Below are 25,804 nucleotides of genomic sequence, written 5' to 3' on the forward strand. Positions count from 1 at the left end.
AACAAGAAACTTAATAAACCCATTTGAATGTATCTTCAGAGTAGAACATTGTAGTACGTAATTTTGCGACCAATATAGCGGTAGGTATATGGTCACACATTGGACGACCAGCCGACCTCAGTTGGCTAATGGTGGGGGCCACACGATACCAATTTTACGCAGACTATCGTAGAATTTTGTCTGCGCAACAAATCGGTGCATACACAAGTCTGACCCAGTGATAAGTCTGCACAAACATTCTGTCATCATATTTTTACATAGACTCTACATTTTTACACAGACTTTTGTACGTACAGATATTTGTACAAACTTGAAATCTGTATCGTGTGGACCCGCCATAATAGGTAACACAAGACATGAAAACTCGGCCCCACGCTTGAACTAATTTTATCTGTCTACAACAGTGGGCGACACTATTGCGAAGCCAAGCTTGAACCTTTAGTATAAAAAAACAAAGAGGGTTACGACCACTCAAAATCGTGTGACTCATCGCATAAGGAAAACCTACGGTATTACCCATTTTTTAATACATTTGCATCAATTGTCCAACGGCCGTTCCCAATATTCTAAGTACCTATTGATTTGTTGACTACTGATAGGCATTTGACACTAATTTTATGGGGCATATGTCAAACTTTTGTTTTAGTAAGCAAAACAACGAATAAATAGAACATAAGAAACGGCCGTAAATGATATTCGGCAGTAAATAATTCATGAATCAGGAAAATCTTTTGTGAAAAGTAAAGTAGGTACAGTAAACTGCACATTAGTGGTAACTGTCATGTACCTTAACTCTATAGTAATATGTACGATTTTCCTACAAAACTATAAAGCCATGTATTCACTGAGAAACAATTGTTTATAAACACTGTTTCAGAAACAATGTCTACGTGTTTCTGAAACAAATAATTTTGTTTCAGAAACAATATCTACGTGTTTCTGAAACAAATAATTTTGTTTCAGAAACATATAATTTTGTTTCTGTGGACGATGTGGTCGGCAGAGTTTCCGAAACATTGTTTCCCAGTGAATACATGGCTTTACCACTGACCTGAAGTTGACTGTACATAATGTAGAATACAATTTGTCACACTTTTCCGTATAAATCCCATGTTATTCACGAATCTATTGACCAATGTTTACGTTTACATTATGACAATTCACAATAGAATGTAAAAACTAGAACGGATGTTTCGCGACGGAATTCGCTAAGGGGCGACATGTTATTTGGGAATTATAATCGAACAGAAATTCTAGAAAGAAATTCTTGTAAAATATTCTATATTCTATTTGAGTAGGCACTCGACTGAAATAGACAATCTTGATATGAATTTTGACTTAAAAACTCACTTTAAAAATAAAATACATACTGCTCAAAATCAACGTAAATAAAATACAGTAAGTAAAACTCCTTTATCAATTAAGTCATTAAGCAGTAGATTGTGTTTTTTTTTTGTAGAATTTGTATTTATGTAAAAAGTCTCCTATTAAGATTGTTTACATTCAGTTAAGTGCCTTGTCAAATGGATTATAGTAGGTATACGCCTACTTGCTACCGGATCCTGATATAAATGCGAAAGTAACTGTGTATCTCTGTCACTATTTAACGGTTAAATTGCTGACTCAAAGTTTCATTACATATTTACTACAGATTCAGATTAGAACCTGTATTGGCTAAATACTTTCATTGAACTTGTTAGGGCAATCCGATAGCTACTGTTACAGCCTTTTTATCGTCCTACTGCTGGGCACAGGCCTCCTCTCACCCGGAGAAGGATTGAGCATTAATCACCACGCTTGCTCAAAGCGGGTTGGTGATTTCAGACTTTATAGTCCAGGTTTCCCCAAGATGTTTTCCTTCACCTTTTTATCAGCCATTGGTGTCCAAGATATACTTAGGAAGTACATGCAAAGTTAGAAAAGTTGCATTGGTACTTGCCTGACCTGGAATCGAACCCAAATCCTCATACTCGAGAGGTTGGTTCTTAACAATCCAACAGTGAAGATGTTGATATGTTAGTGAGTGTGGGCAGAAAAAAAGCACAAATGTTTGTTCTGTGTTGGTGTGTATATTGCACCAGATAGCACAGAAACAACGTTTGGTAAGCGCGTGTTTGTAATCGAAAACAGAACTAAAATACTATGTTTTAGCCAGTCCCTTACGGACATCATTGTTAGAAACTTATAACCCAAATACAACATTTTGTTAAAATTACTTTGGAATGGAAAAAAGTTAAAATGAAGGTTCTCTACCTTCATTTTAACTTTTTTACCCCCTTTTCAAAAACCCCTACTCAGCGGATGATGATCTATCCAAACTTCATATTTCTACCATCAGAGTTCACCACGGCTGCGTGTGCGTCTATACATGCTAACCTCAGTCAGAGGGAACATCTTTGATACATACACTTATCTAAGTACATTGGTGCATACATAGATAGATTTCAAGCTACGCAACATTTCTGATGCGTGACTTGCTTAAGCAATATCATAAGCATAAGATGATATACCTGTATATATAGGTAATGTAGAGGTATAATGTCCAGACTACACAATGCTAAGCTAACCTTCTATTGACAGCTAAAATATGTATCGGTAAGTTGTGTTCCTACTGTGAAATGATGGTTATTTGTTGTCACTGCAAAAATGGGATAACTATGTCGTCCAGTATCCGTGGTTTTCAATAAGCTATCCGTGGATTTCTTTATGAGAAGTCGGAATTTGACATCACTTGGACCGCGTACATGGTGACACTCACACATAATATCACTTGATTTATAACATGTTTGGACTTTAAAAGACTATGACCCTTGAGTTTGTTTCGGCGTTTCTTCTCAGGGATCAGTAAGGAAATGCCGACCCCAGCATTCTCAAAATGACGTGTAAAAGTGATGTAATGTCCAACTTGCAAAATAAACGATTTCATTTCTTGTCAATCTCAAAATTCAATCTTTAGTAAGGGAGCGGACGACGGATGGACAGGTTATTGAATTCCAAAATATATAGACGCAAATCAGACTATGCTTAAAATTGCAAGATTTTACATATATAAATGATGTCACAACAGTAGGAACGCATCTTTGTTTGCAACAATGGATGCAATTCATATACGCAGAAAAAAGGTTTACACTTCCAGGTCAGTTCATGCAGTCACATTTATTATGTATACAATACAAGTATGTATTATTTGCATACACAAATGATGTAGATTACAATTCTTGAAAGTATTGTAAAATTACAAAGTTACAATGTCTGGGTTTTCATGGAACGTACACATATGAGTTAATAGTGAATGCAGGTGTGAATTTGCATGATTCTGCACCATCAGATTACGTTGTAAGGTTATCGAGAATCTTATGCAGCTTTGTAATCCATGTTTCCTGGTCTTTCAAGTACTTATGACATCATGAAGTGTTGCTACTGTGTATTACTGCTGGCTTCACAATCATAAAAATGGACGAAAATAACATTAAAAATGTTGGCTTTTGGTCACTCAAGTTATAATGTGATATTTTTAAAGTTCGAATTTACACGCAACATAATACATTTCTTCAATTTCATGTCCGAAATCTATAGCGCTGTTGATGTTATATCTTATAAGTCTACTAGCGTAGCTCTTTCTTCGTCGGGGTTTAAAAAAAGACTACAGTTCATTTGCGAGGTGCCTAACAGCTGACTTCAGAAGAACAAAGTTATTTGACAGGTTCTGTAAGTATTCTCAAGCTTCAAACTGCCACCTACAGTAACTTAGAAAGTTATAATCTAATTTACTTCGAATGATAAGGGGACACAAATATTAGCAAGAAATAAAATTAAGTAAAGTCATTCAGGTCATTACTATCATTCGGCAAATTAGAACAAAGACCTCTTTATTTTGAAAATGACCGCTACACTCAACTTTGACCCAAAGTAAACACAAATAATAGTGTTATCATATTTTCGGTCACACGAGATATAAGAATTCCATAAATTTATAACAATTTGTGACAATCTTAATAAACTGTAAACAAACATGTTTTTACTAAGGGTCACTATTCAGATTATCTGTTCTAATAATAATAATAAAGAGGAATCTTTTGTTTGTTCGTTTGAACTCCGAAACTACTGAACTTATTAGAAAATTCTTCTTTGTAAAACACTGGTGGAAGCCAAACCCGACGATGCTTTCTTAAGCTCTTAATGTCCCAGGGCCGCAGTAACTCTTTCGAATAATCCAGCAACGCAGGCAGGCTTTGGCCCTGGTGGGCCCCGCTGGGGTTTGCTGACTCTCTTTGATGAACGCGTGGAACAACGCGCGCCGTCGACACGGGGTGACATTATATACTTAAGCTATATTTTATCCGGATACGAGAAAATTGTCTCCGGGACAAGGGTGATACCACAAGAAATAGCTAGTCGAACAGCAACACAACTAGCTAGAACATATTACTCATTGAGAGACTTTCACCCCAAGTTTTCTAACGACTTAAACATTTTGTTTAGATTTTGACATTGTCTCTAACAGGGGGAATGAATGTAGGCATGATGGTTTTCATGCGGGCCTCGCTCAGACGTATGATATGACCTTGCTGGACAATACCATTATAACGATTAACAGGGCAACGGGTGACTTGACTAGCAGACAAAATAAATTAACTATTGATTGACCATAGTTAAAAAAAAGTTTGTTCACGATCTTAGTGGAAGGAACATAATAAAAATAAGGCCGTTAAACTTGCAAGATAAGGCTAGGTATCAGAAAACTATGAAAAATTAAATATGCAGATACCTATGATCCGATGTCAACAAGAAAGCGTCAAAATTAACGGCTGTCAGTGAACATCTTTAGCAGTCGTTGCAGATAGTCAGTAGACTAGGGGTAATGGGTTGCCCGGGGAACTGGATTGAGGAGATCAGATAGGTAGTCACTCCTTGTAAAGCACTGGTACGCAGCTCATCCGGTAAGATTCCAACCCCAACATAGTCGGGAAAAGGCTAAAGAGATGAAGTGGTTTTAACAATACAAAGGCTTGCCATTGTAAAAACACGAATATGTTATTTGTTTTACAACCCGAGTATTATAGAAAAGGAAATTAAAGCGTTGATTTCTTTATTAAATGCTATAAAACTAACCTTATCAAATATACATTCATAATAGAAATAAAATGTAAGTGGCACGTACTTTTTACAATAAACAGATAAAAACAACGGTAACACAAAAAAAAAATAACATTTGAGATGATAGTACAAAAATGCGCAGTTTACTTATTTTATCTGAGGTGGCTGAATGACAAAATGTCTTTGCCGTCTATTCACTTTTATTTGTTGCATACCTGAGATTACTTAAGTGAATATCTTATGTATGACGTAGGTCCCGGGTGCCATTTGCACATCTTTGGCAGTCATTACGGTTAGTTAGAAGCCAGAAAGTCTGACAACCAGTCTTACCTAGAGGTATTGTGTTGCCCGAGTAACTGGGTCGAGGAGGTCAGATATAGGCAGTCGCTCCAGCATGTTGTATGACATAAAAATATTTGTTCACTGACCTGTCTGGGGTTGTTATTTATATGAATTGGGGTATCCTTATACCCATTATACTCTTGATACTTTGGCGGAATAAAGAAATTGGCATTTTCCACAAACATTTTTTACACAAATATTTTTATTGTTACGAACTTTACAATTTATATAGAAACTCGGATTATTAGAATGTGTAGTGATTCAAGTATTGCCATGAAAGGAGTACCGGTAAACAATGACGCATCTGTAGCCCAAGCACGAATATTTGCGAAAAGTTATTCGTATCGAAATCGAGTAACATTTGTATGAGAATTGTACAGCGCCCCTATCGGGCGTAAAAGGAAACAAAACATGGCAGCACGAACATTCTTTTGACGTACGGTAACGTAAACTCTCGAAGGCTGGCTATCGAGTATGGTCGAAACATTATTCACTTGAAAATAGTCGGTGAGAAAGGTTTCGAGAAGTGTAAAAATAAAGTTTTAACCGTGTTTATGTTTGTTTAGAGTTAGTTTTGTGAATAAAATTATTGTTAAGTTATTGGAACAATTAGTAATAGCTTCAATATAATTTAAAATGCAAAGACCGCCACTGTATGAACGTAGTACCGCATATTATTTTTTAGCGGCAATGGACAATGGGCGATTCCGGTCCAAATGTCCACCACGAACGAGACCTATATGGCTAGATAGCCCGTTAAATATAGAACATATTTTGTTATGAAAGTAAAAAAAAATATAATGCCAGAAAAAAGTTATAGCAAAATAAAATAAAACATTTTATAGATTTTTTCAATTTAATTTTTTCAATTACTTTTCGTGATGTTCGATTTTCGTACTTTCTGTAACTTCTGACAAAATAGAATTGTTCATTATTAGAGAGAAGACACCACCAGTTACTTCGAACTATCTTAGATACAGGCACCGTTGAGTATATTCAAGCCCTTCTGGCACCTCAATTGGTTCGTGATTCGTACATCCATCGGGCAAATAAATATGGGTTTATATGCAAATGTGTCTTACTCATCTTAGTTTTAGATAAAGTGCAGAAATGAAAGTGGAATAAAATAAAAAATAATAATGACAACATACAAAAACTACCGAAAATTAAGAATACATTTTTGGCTATAACTTTTTTTTTGGCATTGTTTTTTTTTTACTTTCTTAGTAAAAGTTACTCTAAATTAAGTGGACTATTTAATTATATAGGTCTCGTTCGTGGTGGACATCTGGACCAAACTTCATACATTCTTGCCCAATCTCCTTTACTAGAATATTATGGATATCAATCACGAGAAACAAGGTAAGTAATTAAATCATATTTTATTTATTTGCGAACCTATAGAATTAATGTGTTTGAAAAAAAAAATGTTATTTATATGTTTATTTTTAATCATTGTAGAGAAATTACGCGCAGAGCAAAACTTAGGAATAGAATTTACCCACTGGACATAAATGAAACCGAATTTAAAAATATAGAAATAGCATTGCACTTAAAATACTTCACACTAAAGTTTATGCCACTCAAACTTATTAAAACTGTTTACTCACGTTTCCATGAATTCAACCATCATTTCATATTGCGTCTGACTGGTTCTCATAATATTTATTATATTGAAAGCACTTAATTATTTGTAGCAAAAAAAAAACAGAAATACTTTTGTTGTGGACGTGTAGCAAAACATAAACAAAGGCGCCCTTACGCGCGTCGGATGTCAAGTGGGTGCGTTCGGTACCCGTCATTTTTAAAAAATAAAATCTCCGTAACTATGTTATATTGCTAGAGATAATGCCATTTTATAATGTCTAATAATTAACTTTGGGTCTCTTTTTTATATTACATTCAGTTTTTATTATAATTTAATAATAATAAAACGTTTAATCAAAGGTAAAAAAAATATTAACAACTAGAGTTAGTTTTCGAACGCACCATTCATTCAACAATCGTTCATTTTGCTCACTGTGGCTCGTCCCTATTTACATTTGCATGACGTCACCTTGGAATTCGAATCGAGTGTTCGATAGTGTTTCGAATGTGGTTCGTGCTGCCTACTATCGACAAACTCCGTTTTCGAATCGAGGCCTCGATACATTGTCGATTCGAATACGTTAGATATTCGTGCTTGGCCCACTGATCTCACCATTCAATATAAATACTTGTTCGAAAACAAAAACAAATTTCTAGGTATAAATATGTAGTTTTTGCGAAGATTTAGCAATTGCGTGTTTAGTTTTTAGGAGAAACACTGAACGATGAACCTAACTTGTATATTTATGAAGATTATTACACAAAATAATAAATGGAAGACAAATTCATTAAGAAATGACACAAACAATACTGCAATTAAAAAGGGGAACAAATATAATGACCACCATAAAATGCTTTGATACCCTTAGTTTTGTAACCAGAAATAATTACTGAACACCAGAAAAATAAAGTCTAAAAATGTAATAGTACCAGCTATTTTAGTCATGACTTCACTTTAAATTGTATTCGACCACCAAATTTAGTAAATGATCACCAACTCTTGACGACCAAATTAATGTATTATTTTTGCCTAAATAAGTCACTGTGATTGCCATAAAATGTAGGCTTATTACCAAATAAAGTATTATGGTGCCATATTAAGTTATGTGTCCGGCTGGCAATGCATGCGTGAGTGTCAGTATGACGAGTGACAGGGGAAAATGGAAGAAAATGACATATTGCGCCGACCCCAAGTAAAATTGGGAACAGGGCAGGAGAAAGAAGAAGAAGAATGTGTTTCTCAATACACTTCCTCGACAACACACTCTTATCGTACTGTTTAGAGGCATGCAATAGACAATTTTCCACCCTAGTGCAGGAAAAGGGTCCCCATAATGTTATTACATTTATTGTATCAGGCCGAACTTATTTTTTTGGAGTCAGTTTACTAAAACAGGATAGCAAGATGTAAAAACTTTGATTATCATTTTATATTAAAACGCTGGTATAATTTTGATGATCATTTACTTCTTTTGGTGATCATTTACTACTTTTGGGATAACAATGATTTATTTGGACTCATTTTGCTTAAATAGGATAGCAGAATTTAAAAACTTTGGTTATAATCTTACTTTAAAATGGTGGTCTAATTTTGGTGATCATTTACTATTTTTGGCTTACGCATGATTGATTTTGGAGTAATTTCACTTAAATAGGATAGCAAAGTGTTAAAACTTTGGTTATAGTTTTGCATTAAAATGCAAGTTTCATTTTGGTGATCATTTACTATTTATGTCTGCTATTTGTTACTATATCTGGTGATCAGTTAAACATAAGCCATTAAAAAGTGTAAACCAACTTACTTAAATACCAATGCAAAACAAACTAAAAAAAACTAGGTATTGGGTATAATACCTAAGAATCTCGATATCAAACAAAAGTTTACAATGTTTCGTCTAAAAACTCTGGCGTCAATATAGCTATTAAAAATAGGTGCTAAAACTGTAATTTCCATTTTAAAAAGCGTATCTAGTAATATTCCATTAGATTGGACCATAACACGTTTTTAAGACCATCTGGGAGCCATTATTCGTACGCAATTTGATACTCTATCTAGACTATTATTATTAAGTAGAACGGTTTGATTGTTTGCATTGAATATGCTCCAAAACTACTGAATTTATTTGGAAAATTCTTTCATTATTGGGAAGCCAGGGATAGAGATCCGTGGATGCCAGATTTTATCCGGGCACGGGATGAAGTTTGCGGGAGAAACCGCGGGACACCGCTAGTTAAAAATAATTAAGCAATAACAGTACATATTCATATTTTTATACCAGATGGTCAACAAAACTATTGTTATTATTAATTTTTTTAGTTATTTGTGGACAGTTTTTCTTACTGTGAGGGATTTGGACGCGAACGCTAAGCGGCGCGCTTTTATACATATTATTTATTTTTTCTTTGTTTCCCCCTTACAAGCTTCAGGGATTGATATTTCTCCTCAATTTCTGAGCAATTAAAACGCAAGTTTCTTTAAAACTTACACCTAAATCAAGTCTTAGAACTAGATTTCTCGTCATTGTATCCTCCGCAATCTAATGCGCTAATGTCGCAAAACTGACCACCTGACAATGCAGATTCAATCAGGTAGATAAAACACTAACTTCAAACCTTCAATCAAAAATCGAACTTACACCTACGTTTATAAAGTATTTAATTCAGTACGTAAGCACGAGGAAGAAGTCGCAACCTTGAGTTTACGAGCTTCTACGTCATCACGACTTGTACTAAAGAGGTCCTGATCCCAGTTCAACGGCCCCAGACAGAACAAAAAACACCAATAACTGAATATTATTAAACTTTAGAGCATTAGGATCGCGTGAATTTATTAAAGTAATTTTTGGTAACACTGATGGGAATATCTATGAATTATTATCAACTAACTTTTCTACATGACATGAACAGGAAGGAAGTGAGTGTCAGTATGAAACAGGGGAAAATGGAAGAGGATGACATATTGCGCCGATCCCAAATAAAATTGGGAACAGGGCAGGAGGAAGAAGAAGATCAACTAACTTTTGTCGAGGTTTTGCTCCCATCCAGGGGATATTACTTGAAAAATATATAGCATATCATAACACTATAAAGGTGACGAATTTGTTCGCTTGTTTGTTTCAATGCTCTTAACTTAGGCACTACTGGTTCGGGCCCGAAGTTCGGGCTGCGGTATTGTTCGAAAGAAGGCTTAAGAGGGAACACGGTGGGTTTTAGTCAGTAAGTCTGATACTCTCTCGTGTTGCAACCACAACGGGTGATGATTTCCCATAAAAAAGGTACTACTAGTTCGATTTGACAAAATATTTCAGTGTTAGATAAAGGAAGGCTGTAGGTGACTTTTTATCTGTGTGCGAGATAGTTCCCACGGGTTGGTAAGCTGATGCTTAGGTATTAAACTATCCTAGGAGATAAGACGTATAACATGCATAGACACGTGCTGAGTCAGTACGCGGCTAATCTCGAGAACGTCGAAAACAGATAGTTAATAATACATAGAATGTTTTTAAGTATCTTCAACTGTATGGACAGTCATTAAAACAAATGATACCTTAATGTGAACTAGATAAAGTGGGGAGCAATACTTTAATTTTATTTATTAAAGAAAATAAACACATTAATGAACTTTTAGAGTTGTTTGAAACCCATCTTGTTTTACAATGCATTTGCAAGTATGTGTAACTTTGATAAGAATTAATAGGATTTTAATTACTGCCGTTAACAATCCATAATCATTATTAGATTATTAAGCTGTACTGAAGCCTGTGGCTAGAAAGAATGTAACTTGTGAGATCATCATCATCTCCCAAGCATTTTCTCAACTACGTTGGGTTCAGCTTCCAGTCTAACCGGATACAGTTGAGTACCAGTGTTTCACAAGGAGCGACTGCCTATCTGACCTCATCAACCCAGTTACCCGGGCAACCCAATACCCCTTGGTTAGCCTTGTTGTATGTAACTTGTGAGATGACGGCAAATAAAAGAGATTGAAGAAGAAAACATTCTGCAACTACCCCAAATGAAATTGGTATGTGAAAAATGGATGGAATCAGCCAGAAGAGGCTATACATCCATTGATACTAATATAATAAAGAGGAAAGATTTTTTTCTTTGTTTGACCCCCAAAGGGTCCGAAACCACGTAACCGATTTAAAAAACTCTCTCACTGTTGGGTAGCTAGACTATTCCCAAATAACATAGGCTATATTTTATCAACATACAGCAGTACCACAGGACACGGTGAAACCACAGGAAAGTAGTTTATCTATCTATACTAATATTATAAAGAGGAAAACTTTGTTTGTTTGGTTGTAATGAATAGGCTCAAAAACTACTGTACTGTCTTTAAAAATTCTTTCACCATTCGAAAGCTACATTATCCACGAGTAACATAGGCTATATTTCATGCCGGTACGGGCAGTAGTTACCACGGGACGCGGGTAAAACCGCAGGAAAACAGCCAGTACTAAATATATTTGCTTCTAAAATGGGTTTTAGTTACTGGCTTTACTTTGAAAATACAAAATTTTATGAAAATAACCCGCCAATTTAGAGAGATTATGAATTGTATAGGCATTATGAAGCGGATATACAAATCCTTCGAATATTTCCTGAATGGCAAAAAGTCTGTATTTTTATGCTTATCATGTGAATGCTTATCATGTAAACTATAGCCACTTTTTTATTAATTAAACCATTATGTTGTGATTAATACGGTGTTTTCCTTGACCAGATTAGAAATATTTAAAAGACTTGTATGTGGTAAATTAATATGATAAAAAATATATTATCCTTAACATTTAGTTATGCCAGGTACTAAATAATCAAACATACTGACGAAATCAGTTGCAGGGAAACTTATTATCGTACTGAAATAAAATATAGCTTATGATACACAGAGATAGTGTAGCTTGAAAACAATTAAAAAAAAAATTGGTTAAGTAGCTTCAGCATGTTTGGAGTAGCAACAGAAAAAAGTTTCCTCTTTATGATATTAGTATAGATCAATTAGAACATTATAACTCACATGAATCTGTGAATTTCCTACACCTTCAAGCTACTTATGAAGGCAATTTTTATGCCAGGTTTGAATTTCTTTGAAGGATAAAAACTAATAGAGGAACCATCGGTTACAGTGCCCATTAACAGCCACTGTTTGACATGGAATAACTGGCTATCTAACTTCCTCAGCCCTACACCCCTTGGTAAGACTCTACAGGAACCATAAACAATTAATGATTACCTCTGTATGCTATTTTAGTCAGTTTCGTGGAGTAATTCCATCAAGTTTGTCAAGCTGTCACACTGATCTGGAGCCAAGGAATAAAAGTACTTTACTTTAACGCACAATAGAAACAAATACAGTTATAGACTAAAGAGACTGAACAATAACTATTAACAGTCAGTCCAGTGGCTTATTGCCCAATCTAATGCCTACATCCAGGAAATGTTAGGAAACCAACAATACTTTGCCACATCAGCCAGTACAATTGGCAGCTCTACTTTTTTGATTACCTAGCTTTTTGTTTCTTCATAAATCGTTGCTGATGTAAGAATTCGAAAGGATAATAAAAAGAAATATGACTAACTTTATGGTTTGAGTATAAACTACTTTAGTGGTATTAAAATGAGTTCTTTTTTGCCAAATATCATAAATAATATGTTTAGAAAATTTTAAACAACAAAACTTCGCTCAAGAAACTCATTTAAGTAACCTGTTGCATTAACGCGATGAGTACAAGGATGTGTCATAGCAAGTTTATAACAGGTGCTCATCTCGTAAGTCGTACTCAAGAACAAACTTTTCCTATGCAACAAGTCAACTAATTAACTTATTTCCTTTTTCTATCAATAAATAAACATGTAATAATGCAAAAACGATCGATGACGTAGGTGTCGATACGTGCTATTAAAAAAACAGGCGAAGGCTTTCAAGGTTTTTTAGCTATTTCTCAGGTCGAGACGACAATAATAGCGTGACCTACAAATCATTTCCCGCGAAGAAAACTTTCGAGAAACAATCTGTGACCAAGGTACAATCACGTCACAAAATACGCAAGTTTTAGACACAACTGCATTCAAAGAACCAACTTAAATAAAACGATGCATTGTTTTCAATACGTGGTAAGTAAAGTTGAGACATACCGTACGAAGATTGGCTGACAGCAAACACCAAAAGGAACACACTAGTTATATATTTAAAGTTCACTCGCACTCGCAAGCGATCCATTTTCTCACAATTTATTAAAATGGACGTTTATTTTAACTTAAAATAATTACGAATGTCAAGTAACGTCATTGAATGAAGCACGGTGCAGAACTGACGGACGGACCCAGAGCTACTCGAACTTTGAGGAACACACGAATGACACGAACTACGAAGCCGAATGTTCCGAACGCAACGGCGATGGCGAACGAATGGCACACACAGACTTTTTTCAATAACCAACCGCATACGTCGTCGTGCATTGACAACAGGCTTCTTATTCAGAACGCCCCAGACGGTCAATAAAATCGCGCAATAATACGATTTATTTATTTTTTCGACTTACTCGGCTTTAAAAGCCAACGAGGGATTTTCTTTTTCAGTTTTTCCTGAGGTATTATAACGGATAATTTTGAGGTCCTATAACGAAACGTAGTTGTTATCAATAGTTAATAATTAAAATAGGGAACAAAAATGGAATAAAAAGAGATTCATTCAGATTATTATTCGAATGTCCCAAGACATTTTGAAAATAATTTGTCCAGAAATCTGACTTTCTTGAACCAAGCCCCAAGCCACTTTAGGCCCGGTACATTGTATTTTTTAACTCGGCATTTTGGCAGGCAGTCACGTAGTAAGAAGGTACAACGCCGTCTATCATTGTCTAGGCAACTATTTATTTTCTCAAAGAAAGAACCTCCCATCGAAAATAAACTTAGGTAAAGCATCAAAAAACCAATTTGAATTCCACCACCGGAGTGAAACATGACGGGGAACAGATCTCCGGCAGCTTGTCTTCATTAGCTCGAAGGGTGGGTGCCTCATGGTACGTGGCTAAGTGGCGAATGGGCCAGGGATACTGAGCAAGCGCGTGATCTGACTTAGAAGTCCAGCGAGGCATCTTCACCCTTAAGAGCGGCTTAAGGGTGAAGATGCCGCTGTTGCCCTCTTGTTGCGATTTAGGGACTGATACCCGGGGGCCCAGTAAGTGAGCTGGCGAGTCTCCACCTACCATTTTTACTTCAATTAAATACATTGTCATCGGCAGGTGCCATACTCCTCCATACTCACCACAGTTTCCCATATCCTAGTCCTTTAACATCCCATCTCAATAGCTCAAGTAGTTTTCTTTCAAAGTTATCAATAGTTGAGCACAGAACCGGGAATTATCCTTGGATAATTTTATATAGTTTGTACAGGAAGTACAGGGATAATCATCGATTTTGTGTCACCTTTACTATCATTGAACTTGTCTTAAAGGCTTCGACCCCACTTTCGCCTTCCAAAATTCCGGGAGTCTGTAGTCTTGTGTGCATGGCAGAGACATGTATAATAATTCTGTAACAACTTCTCAATAAATGAAATAATATTTCCAGCAGTAATTTATTTACAGTTTGACTGTATCTAACAATTTGCAAAGCAATATATTCTTGATAATTAAATCCTAGAAGTATCTCCACTTCAAAATTCTTAAATTAATCGTTCTTGTAATAAAATTACTTTAAAATTCATTGACATATATTCTAGCGATAGACAAGAACATCCATACAAATAATTTACCCGCTTATGTCGTCTGTTGACATCTCGATGACGTATTGTGACATGTAGTCATCCTCATTGATGTTAATTGCAGAAACGTCGCTCGTATTTTGCCTACATTTTTCATTACTCAAAAAGTTTATATCTAAGTGAATTCAAAATCATGTAATATATCAAAAAGTTTATTTATATCTAATTGAATGCAAAATCGTGTAATATATTAAAACCAGGAACTTATTTTTAGGGTTTTTAATATTAATTACGATGTTTTTTTTTCTTAAGAGGGCTATCACAAATTTTCGCGAATTTAATTATTTTTTCTTGAAAGTAAGAACATACCATGACAAAGTGAAGTCTGTTTTCATTGATATTTTACCTACTGCCAGTTTTATGGCACATCTGTTTCTGCACGATTTTCTTAATCCATAATTTAAGATGGCGGGCGGGAACAAATTAATGCATATTTGTAAAATTGAATTATAAATGAAAAGTATGATATACAAGCGTTGTAATAGCATGAACAGCGTGTAATTTTACTAACTTGACTCTCGAATTAGTTTATATGTGTAAGTTTATACCTTGATATGTATTTTCTATTTTATAATTGTCGTTTCATAGACATCCATCTGACGCAGGTGTCAAAATCGCTCTGATTTGCCATTTTGGGCACTGCATAGTCTGCACTGCAGTTCAGTGTGGTAAGCTTTTTGTTCGGAACGTTCTATCTAGTACGTAGTACATATATATCGATGTTAAAATTAGTATTTTTAGTGCTGTAAATATTAAAATAAGTGTCAAAAAGTTAGTTCCGAATCACGTTACCTTCATTCTTGCACATATGCAGCAGTAGTAGTGTCTTAGTATTAACAGTAATGTAATTATCATTAATCATTTAATACTTATTTTATAAACATTTGTAGATGTCACTCTTGCATTTTATTAAAAAAAATTGAATAAAAAAATCGTGGATAAGTTCTCAGTTAAGGTGTAGAGGCAATTCGGAACGTTTTGATTGATAAGAATACGTCAAATCTGTCAACGTCATTCTATTATTTTCTGCTGTGTGTTCTGTTCTTATTTATGAAAATGATTTATGAATTTTAATAGTCTTAAAATCATTGGAAAATCCCTGTAAACTTCGGAAACTCATCAGCATTCACTACATGTAACAACATATTACTTTACATACAGATCATTACACCGCACGCCTTTTATTTTCACAAAACATAGTCGCAATTCAATACGTCTGCATTGCCTCAATTTTTCATTAATTTCAATTATTATCTTCACTGAAACACTTACTAATCGTTGTTAAAAACTCACAAGTTTATATCAAAACGTAGAAATAGTAAGTTTAGGCTTATTCGAGTGCTTATTTTCCAATAAATAGTTGATTTCGTACTACGTTACAATAGTTCTGTGATAAGAGTACCTGATAAGTGCTTGTGGACTTTCGTGTTGAATTAAAGACTTGTATAAAGAAATAAAATGTCGGACGAGGAGAGATGGACTCGAGACAACCGCAACAAAGGTAAGCTTATAGTCAAGTCAAAATAATAAGTAAGATTTATTTATTTTACAATGATAATCCCCACCATTCTGTCTGTTTAGGGTGAACTCAAAAACTACTGCTCGGATTTTCAGTGTGCTTGTCTCTAATACATTGTGACGATTCATGAGAAAAGCTGAGGAATATATGGTCTATCCAACAATAATTAAACTATGGTTTAAAACTTTCATTATTTCTTCACAGATCTATATGTTATTAGGGCTTAAACATGTTACTGTATATTAAGACATAATACCTTTTTATTTGCCCATGTCTCAGCTGAATAGTACTAACCGTGGCTGTCAAAATTTTCACGAAATGTTGGGAAAATAAAAAGTATCGTAACTTTATGCATACACAGTATCACGTTAAAGTCCCAATAACTTACAAATAACTAAACAACTAAAATAATTTAGTAGTATAGACATACACAGTTTTATTTGATTATTATTTTATTTATGTCATGTGCTGTACAATGTGTAATTATAATTTACATTTATCAATAATAATTTGGCAATAGAAGCAGCAATATATAGCAGTTTGAGGTTTTATACAAAGAAACTTATTGCGTAATATTGTTTTAAAGCTTTATTTTAATCAGCCATTTATTCCAATAACTCATATAAAAGATGGAACTTTATCATACATTTTCCAAAATTTAAGAAAATGACATACCTTGTTCAAAAACATGACTGCTCTTGAACCTTGTATTGAAATACTCTACATTTTGAACATAGCTTTCTTACTAGTCATTGATTGATTGATTTAATAGGATTTTTATATACCTTTTCGATATAAAATTATGTCAGGCTAGCTGTTTACATTTTGGTACAAAATATGAGGCTGAAGCGATTGCAAGTTTTTATGATATTTTTTAATATAATGAAACCTTTGTATTGTAATAATAATATGAGATCTAAACCACCATTTTCATAGTGAGCGACTACAATTCTTGTAAAGTCCAAGTCAAAGTCAAAATCATTTATAGAAACTAGGCTAACTAGATTAGGACTTTTTCCATGTCAAAATTATAAATGTACAGGCTTCCCAGAAACCATTATCACCACTTCCTAGTGTTATGGCTGGAAAGAAGAAGTGGTGAAGAACAAACTTGCCACCAACACAGCTGTCTGTTACAATTTAATTAATGTGCGGTGACCAGTCTTACGAAGGGGTATTGGGTTGCCCGGGTAACTGGGTTGAGGTAGTCAGATAGGCAGTTGCTCCTTGTCAAACACTGGTACTTAGCTTCATCCGGTTAGACTGGAAGCCCATCCCAATGGAGTTGGGAAAGAGGCTGGGCAGATGATGATGTATGTATACCGCCTTGGGGTATGCACAATTGCATCAAGAGTCATGGAGTCATGAAGGGTGGGCGTTTTGGGGGCTGTCTTTTGTAAATTTCTGACGTTCGAAAAGTGCTGTTTTGCAGCCAAGTTTCAATAAACGAATTTTGATTTTGCAATAAGAGCTATACAGTATTGACGTATTTTAAGCCAACTTCCTTAACCAACTACAAAAAAAGAGGTTCTCAGTTCGACCTGTCAATTTGTGCGCGATTATTTCATGTTTGGCCGATTTTTATAATTATCAATATGTTATACGTATATTATTGAAGTGCTTTTTTTTAAGATTTTGAAGTGGTATGTATAAAAAATCGAATTGGGAATCACTGCTCTGAAGGGCATGTTGAATAGGATATTCCTTCACTTCACTTCCCGTACCCCGATAATACATATGTGTATAGCACAAATAGGCCACATATAAGGGTAGGTTTTTTTAATGCCGCCTTCAATAGTAGAACAATCTAGCATTCGAATTGAGACGTTCTTCTTTTTCGGATTCCGTACACAAAGGGTAAAACGGTACTCTATTACTATCTCCGCTCGCTGTCCCTCTGTCCGTCTGTCGCCAGACTGTATCTCATGAACCGTGATAGTTAAATACATGATCACAGAATATGTTTTCCGTTGCCTCTGTAGGTAACAATAAATACTGAAAACTAGAAATAAAATAACTAAAAATAAAATAAATATTTTAGAGGGCTCCCATACAGCAAATGTGTTTCTTTTGCTAGTTTTAAAGATAATGGATAATAATTTTAAACTCCTCGCTCGCGTGTCAGACTTGCACTTGGCCGGTTTTTTGTTGGGTAACGGGTTAGTAAGGAATATAGTACGAATATAGTAAGCACGCACTACATTATTATAACGAAATAGATTCATGAACATTTACCAAACTTCAAACTCACTAGATTGTATCAGCCGCCTCCAGGTAAAACATGTTCTTCGCTTCATAAAATGTAGACGCTAAGAAACAGCCTATAAATGTATTACAACTCAATTGAATACGCAATTTTTTACTAGCTTACAGACCTTATTATTATGGTCCAGACAATAGCTTTTGAGTCCTACCGGACATTCATTACTTCTTTTTGCACATGGTTTAAATTAGGGGAGCCGGGAACCACTGCAATTGGTTTACAGTTAAACTAATTTCAACCTTATAATCAGGCCTTAAGGCCCACCCTACCGACCCTAGGTCACTGCTGTCCCCCTTTTGTTAAGCTCAAACCAGAATCTGCGTAGTTACAGATTTCGCGGCGGGTACCGCGCATGCGTCATATCGACCCCTTGAATATTTATAACTCCGTCTATCTAGACTTCAGCCCCTGGCAGTTGCTTTCGGACTCCCTTGTCTGTCGGTTGTCGACTCTAGACTTGGTTATGGTGGTTTGATTTTCTAAATCAAACCATTTAAATTGCGTCGTCGTCGATAAAAAGCTAAAGAATGTACGTCCCCGATCTGTTTTACGCGGATTGTGATATGTGCGTGAAGCTGAGAGCTGCGGAGAAGATCTTCGAGCTGGCGGGGTATGACTTGGACGCGGAGGAGGATGAGGAGGAAGGTAGGTGGATTATTTTAGAAATGATTAGAAATGAAGATTGATTGAGTGCTTGATCCGAAGTATGAAAGTTTTTTGAGAGTGTTCCTAGCTTGACTCACGTCTGCAATACCGGCCGGCGGGCGGTCGGGGGCTTCGTCAATGAAGGTAGTAGGTACCTTTGTTTGCTAAAATAAAAGGGTCCTTACGCAACGAATACGGGGTTTTTCCAGTATTTCCAAACATTTTGGGGTTTTCATTGTCTATTAAAATGGCACTCATGTTGGTTGTACGCATGCGCCAAACCGGCCTTGTGTACTATGTACCTATGTTTAGACATTACGGCTTCTAGAGGGTTCTGGTCTACTTGGAGTTACTATTAATGATTTATCTACTACTACTGATGAAAATCGTGTTAAGTGTGGCAAGCCGTGTAATAGATCTTGTAAGATTACTGAAATAATGTACCTATACATATACCTAATAATTATGTATGGTACTTGAAAACAAGATGGCGGCCATGTCTATGATAGTTAATGTATTCAAAATGGCGGATGGCGTTGTCTACAACGCAATTGACGAAGGGGTGGATGTTTCTAGAACTACGGCGACTTCTGTTACGCAATTTCTACTTGAAAGACAGTTTTATGTAGGGATTACCACGAAACACTTTCTGTAAAATAGTTATTCGTTACAGGAGCAATTTTAAATATAAATTAAATAGTAACAAAAAATGCAGCTTATACATATAAGTTGTTTTATCCAATTACCTACTCGTACAAGTTACGAAAAATAATGAGATATAATTCTCAGTCTCAGTCTTCAGTCCAATAGAAAATTATAGATGCCTGACAAATATTTTTTGTTACCATGTGGTACTTAGGTACCCTACCGTCAATAAGTTTCCGGTCGGGAGACTAGGGGGACTGTTAAATCAATCGACCGATTCCGGCCGCAATTGCACCCGGTTGCAATATTTCGATCGATGATTATTAGCTTGATATTAAAAATTCTAAATTTAGATTTTTTTTTGGAAGTCGGTCCATAGACGCATTTTAACTTAAAATGCTGGAGTTGCTTGCCGGTTCTTCTCCATGAGACATACTTTTTGGAACTAGCTTGAGCCGTGCAACTAGCTTGAGGTTTAGAAAGAGCTGTTATAGGCCTATTTGAAAAAAAAAACTTTGGCTTTGAAATATCCTGTAAGTTCTGTAAATGGAAAATTAGTTTTGAGACTTTGAGCGGATTTACGGCGCGAATCATTCCACCCAGCGAAAAACCTGTCGTGTAGTTTCAACTGTCATTATTGAAAACAATGTAGGTACTATAATTGTCAAATTGTTCGCGCGACAACGCCCGTACGATCCGCGCGGAATGACCGAGCGGAAAATTCGCCAGTCTGAAAGCGTTGTTAGAAAAGATAGATAGGACATCATACTCCCATATTGAATTTGTGCTGAGCGAAACATTTTATTACCTTCGGTACTCAGGTTTATTTTGCAGATGCTTAGTATTTATTTAGAGCTATTTTTCTTGGTGAATGTTATTTTTGGTACTTAAGTAAATCTCAAGTATTGTTCCGGTTTCTGTAATTTGGACCTGAGTATAGTGTTTCCGAAATAGCGAATTATTTTCTTAGTTTATTTCTTACTGGGGCTTATTCTCTTGAACACGTCACTTGTCTACTCATAACTACTCATAACATAAAAGTTAAATAAGGATTTTTATTTTTCTAAATTCTAAACTTAGTATAATCGTGTTCAACAGTTTTATCTTGATAGTAACTTCGTAATACTGCGGGCGCGCATGTCTACGGTCACTTTTCACCGACAACATCAACAGCAGTTTTTCCTAAAGCAACTGTTTAGGAAGGATGCAGTTAGATAGTGAAGCAGTTGTTTTAACAAAATTGACGTGTATGTTGTCGGTGCACTTGGGCCTAAGTACAGCGGAGCGCAGCACAGAACATACTAAAGAGACAAAACCATTTTAAAGTATTAGCGGTCAGCTATGGACATAGGACATATGACATAGTTCACATACAAACACATACTTAATATTAAAAAAAAACCGCACTTGCGAGCGGAGACCCGCGCATCTAGCAGGCGGCAATTAGGGTGCGTCTTCACGGTGCATGTAGCTGGCGCATATTGAGGCACATGCGCAGGTAATATGCATCTTAAAAACGTGCAGATCTAGCGAGTCGCGCATGCACCAAAGCAAGATACCCACCCTTGTGCTCTTGTTACTTGTCACTTGCGCAAGTTAACTTGCTCCAGCTATATGTACCGTGTAGATGCACTCTGACAGTGGCTGCGGGGCGGGCATCGGAATCCGCGGGCGGGTAGCGCAAACATATAGTTTTTGTCTAAGGTGCACCAAGTGCGGCTTACGGGATTGTTTGAAAGAGTTACCGGGGGGCTCTGGCACATAAAAGGCCTACGAAGGAACATGATGGGTTATAATCAGTAAGAGTCTGACACTCCCTCACGCTACTAACCCACAGGGGAGGAGTCATTTGATGATTTATTATCATAGTGCGTGAGTGGAAGTCACAGTGAAAATGTTACCCGCTACCCGCTCCCGTTTGCCCGCCCGTTTTGTATGTAATTGCACGCTAAGGGATCTAACAGAGAGCGGTTACGCGGTCGAGCGTTCTACTTTTACTTGACCGACGCGGTCAGAATGCCTCCTGTGTGAGTAGGTATATCTAAGTAACGTAATATGAAACAAAGAACGCAAAACTGACGACTTGAACGCTTGACCGCGTGACTGCTCTCTGTCTGATAGATCCCTGAGGCATACTTCCCCGACAATATTCCAGTCAGTTTTCTTAAAAACAACTGTTTATTATGGATATTCATGTTCAATTTTGAAAGTGAATAAGATTAACGGATATTTATGCTGTCAGTTAACTAGGGCCTAAGAAGAACGCGCGTTCTCGGTTAGCGTTTTAACATCCGAACTCGAGACTGTTGTTAAGGCTGACGATATCTGACTTTTTGTAGGACAGATAATCGGACCGATTTTTTGTAGGAAGTTCTTAAAAAGATTCTCTGACTTTTTGTAGACGTGTGCATTGCACTATTACTAAGAGTGTGTTCTATTTTTCTCCTGCAAAAAAATGGTCACCGATTATCGGACGAGGGCAGACGAATGTTTGCTGCTGCGTTCCACTGTACGGTAGACTGCATATCAGTGGTAACTGTCATGCACCTTAACTCAATAGTAATAAGTACGATTACCACTGACCTGAAGTTGACTGCACGTGAAGTTATTTTCCGATGCCATAGCGAAATATGAAAAGTAGGAGGATTTCCTTTAATATAATTGATGGTCAAATTGCTGTGCTATTTATTTGTTTTAACGTTTTACCAATGTGTTTAGTATATATCTAAGCTCAAAACAAGTTTCGTTTAAAGTTCGTCCTAAAGTGGGTTTTAAATATATATTGTGAAGTTATTTTATATAAGGGGCTATATATTTATAAGCTCCTTTTTACATCGATAACGACCAGCTCAATAGGATCAATTAGGCCTACGCCTAACAAAACCTAGCCTAGCCTGGGTTAAAATAGTTTCTCGGCTTTGGGTAGTGGCCAAAGCCGAACACACTACCTCATGAACATCCGTTCAGTAGTTTTTGAGTTCATCGTGAAAAAAACAGATGCTTTGGAGGACTTTGTTTTAGAATTTGTATGTGTAGGTATTTAATAGTAATCATTAACGTGATTATGCATGCTTCAACAGATATGTTGTCTGTTCATAAAAATATGAGTATCAAAAGTAAAAATCTAGAACAATAAATTCGAGTGCAGTACAATCCAATATGGCGGTTCGGAAGTAGTAATAATATAGGCGTCGTCATTGCAACGCGCTTGCGTGGTATCGATTCTGTTCTAGATTCTCTATAGGGCCCCAGTCCTCCTACGCTTTGGCTCGGGGCCGGCCCACGCTCGCGACGATATGAATCTCTGGCAGATAATAATCATGATTATCCTCAGTAACTACGATTTTTATGAACGTTCTCAAAGTTTTAGTCGTTCTCCTTAATCTGGATAAGTTTCTCGTTTAGTGTTTCTAAGACTTTCGTTAAATGGTGACTCTTCAGTGGTGATTTTGGGGAGGTACGTACCTAGCTAGATATAATGTAGTGTACAAATATTATAATAAGTAGGTTGAGATTTGCTTGCTTGCTAGTCTTCCAAAATATTACATTATTTTTTAAATACATACAACAACTAAAAAATATAGATAAGTAAGTACATAGAGTTTCCAAAGGATTTGTTTGCGCATGCCCGAAATTTCGGCAGCGCAAGATGGCCGATGTGTGTTGCAGAAAACAACTGCAAAGCGCATGCGTTGAATTTTCGTATTGCGCCGCCATCTTTTCCTTATTTAGGCCTATTTATGTTCGGAAAATGGCACATAAGTTATAATTTGTTTGTTATGTTGAGTTTTTTAACTTCCAAGTTTTTGTATCAACAGTTTCATAAGGTCAGATTAAAAAACATTCTTCCGAAGTAGGTACCGTTAGCTAAAACAAGATGGCGACGCTGTTGTTTTTATTACAGGGTTTGGAAAAGCAGTTAGGTTTTTTAAGAATATTATTTTAAGTTTAATGACTCGTTGTTTAGTTTGAGTAGAAACAGCCTGTTATCTAACATGATCTTACTGTTGATGTTAGTGACGTAGGTATGGATAATCTTTTGAAGTTTCCAATTTATTTGGTCGTTAGCTCATATCGGGTGAATTTATTTGATGGTGATGAATCCAATTTTGCATTTCCTTTGGATCCCATTTTTTTTTAATGCAATGGAAATGTCATTGAGTCCCGAAAATTATTCCCCTGGGTTCACAAAAACGCAACACGAATTCGTATTTTTTTTAAATGAGCCTATACTGTCAGGCTGCTGCACAAAGGCCTCTCCCAAAGCCTTCCATCTGTCTCTATCGGTCGCTTTTTGTGGCCAGTCCGCTAGGAAGCTATCTAGGTCCTCTAAGAAGGTAAGCTATCAAATGCGGTTAACTGATGCATTATTTACTGACATGGTTTTACTCACGATCACATAACAGAAACAAAAATTGTTCGAATACCTTCTCTATTACCTTTGATTTATTTCCAGAGTCAAAACTTTAACCGTCTTACCACAAAAACTTTTTAACGTCAGTTTAAGACTTGCCTAAAAAAATGTCAAATTATGACGTTGACATATGGTTCATTTTGGAGCCACATTTTTTATAGACAAGTGTAAAACAGTGGTTAAAGTTTTTGTAGTAAGGCCATAAGTATTTGCTATGCTATTAGTTTCATTAGGGATAAGGTAAAGTGTGCCAAAATTTTCACGATTTTACCAACATTCGAGTACGAGCTAACGACCAATGTTATTGCGCCTTTGTGAAGGTATGATATAGGACCTTTATGGTGAATGCACACCTGTCAGAATCAATCGCGGCGAAGGAATCGAGTTTTATCAAATTTCGTATCTCTGATTTTTCTCCATTCATTCTTTTTCCGTCCGAGGTTACACACGATTTCTTTCATTTTAATTCGATTCCTTCGCTGCGGTCTAGTTTGACAGGTATGCGTTCAACAATAGGTACAGTAATTTTAATTTTAAATTCGTCTCTGCGGCCAATGTACCTAATATTAAATTTTCATGACATTATTTCGGGCGTGGCCATTTGCTAAGCTATACGGGCGTGGCTTAAGCCCCGATGTAGTATCGATCAATAAATCTTGCAGCGCCCGGCCGGCACCGCCCAGCTTGTGATAAAATTATTTCTGGAAAGTTCCTGAGTGGCCACGCCCTGCTATTCAATATGGCGGATGTGCGTTTCAAGCGAATGCAAAGCGCATGACTGTGCCTTATTGATTTCGGTTGAAACTATCCCCGCTTCCCGTTCTCATCCCCCCGCATCGAGGTCAGCTTCCGCGGTACCGCAACCCCGCCATTTTGCCGCTCAATATTTACGAGGGTGTGAGGTACGGGGAGGGGAAATGCGAGGGTGCGTCCTTTGTTACTGCATACCCAAGATGGCGGATGCTGCAGTGCCGCCGCGCGTGTGCAGACTGCAAACATGCATTACGCATGCGTGGTATCGATCTCATTAGCGCTACAGCAGCCATTTCGGATTGTTCCCGAAGGGTAGTCCTTTCCTGGTCGGGCGGGTGGTCGGTTGTTCCGTACTTAGTCAATTGAGCCTCCTGCGTTTCAATTGACTTGCTTAGGTTTAGGGAGTTTTCTTTTATTAGTTTAGCCATTCTGAGTGATACGGTGATGAGTGCAGTGTTGCATTTTTATTTTGTGATAGTTGGTTTTATCGTCGTGGTGGCCTAGTGGGTAAAGTCGTGGTGGCCTAGTGGGTAAAGAAGTCGTGGTGGCCTAGTGGGTAAAGAAGTCGTGGTGGCCTAGTGGGTAAAGAACCAACCTCTCGAGTATGAAGGCGTGGGTTCGATTCCAGGTCAGGCAAGTACCAATGCAACTTTTCTAAGTTTGTATGTACTTTCTAAGTATATCTTAGACACCAATGGCTGATATAAAGGTGAAGGAAAACATCTTGAGGAAACCTGGACTATAAAGTCTGTAATCACCAACCCGCAT

General features: G+C 36.5%; 1 protein-coding gene across 1 annotated transcript in view; it reads right to left on the reverse strand.

Annotated features, from left to right (window-relative positions):
• Positions 1–13,439, reverse strand: part of LOC124644768 (plexin domain-containing protein 2) — a 53,189-nt gene extending 39,750 nt beyond the window's left edge. Inside the window, exon 1 of the mRNA XM_047184298.1 lies at positions 13,168–13,439. Coding sequence (XP_047040254.1) covers positions 13,168–13,252 — 85 coding nt within the window. The 5' untranslated portion in view covers positions 13,253–13,439. The remainder of the gene's footprint in view (positions 1–13,167) is intronic.
• Between the last annotated feature and the right edge of the window lie 12,365 nt (positions 13,440–25,804).

The sequence above is a fragment of the Helicoverpa zea genome, chromosome 31 (assembly GCF_022581195.2).
Source record: "Helicoverpa zea isolate HzStark_Cry1AcR chromosome 31, ilHelZeax1.1, whole genome shotgun sequence".
In the NCBI taxonomy this organism is placed as follows: domain Eukaryota; kingdom Metazoa; phylum Arthropoda; class Insecta; order Lepidoptera; family Noctuidae; genus Helicoverpa; species Helicoverpa zea.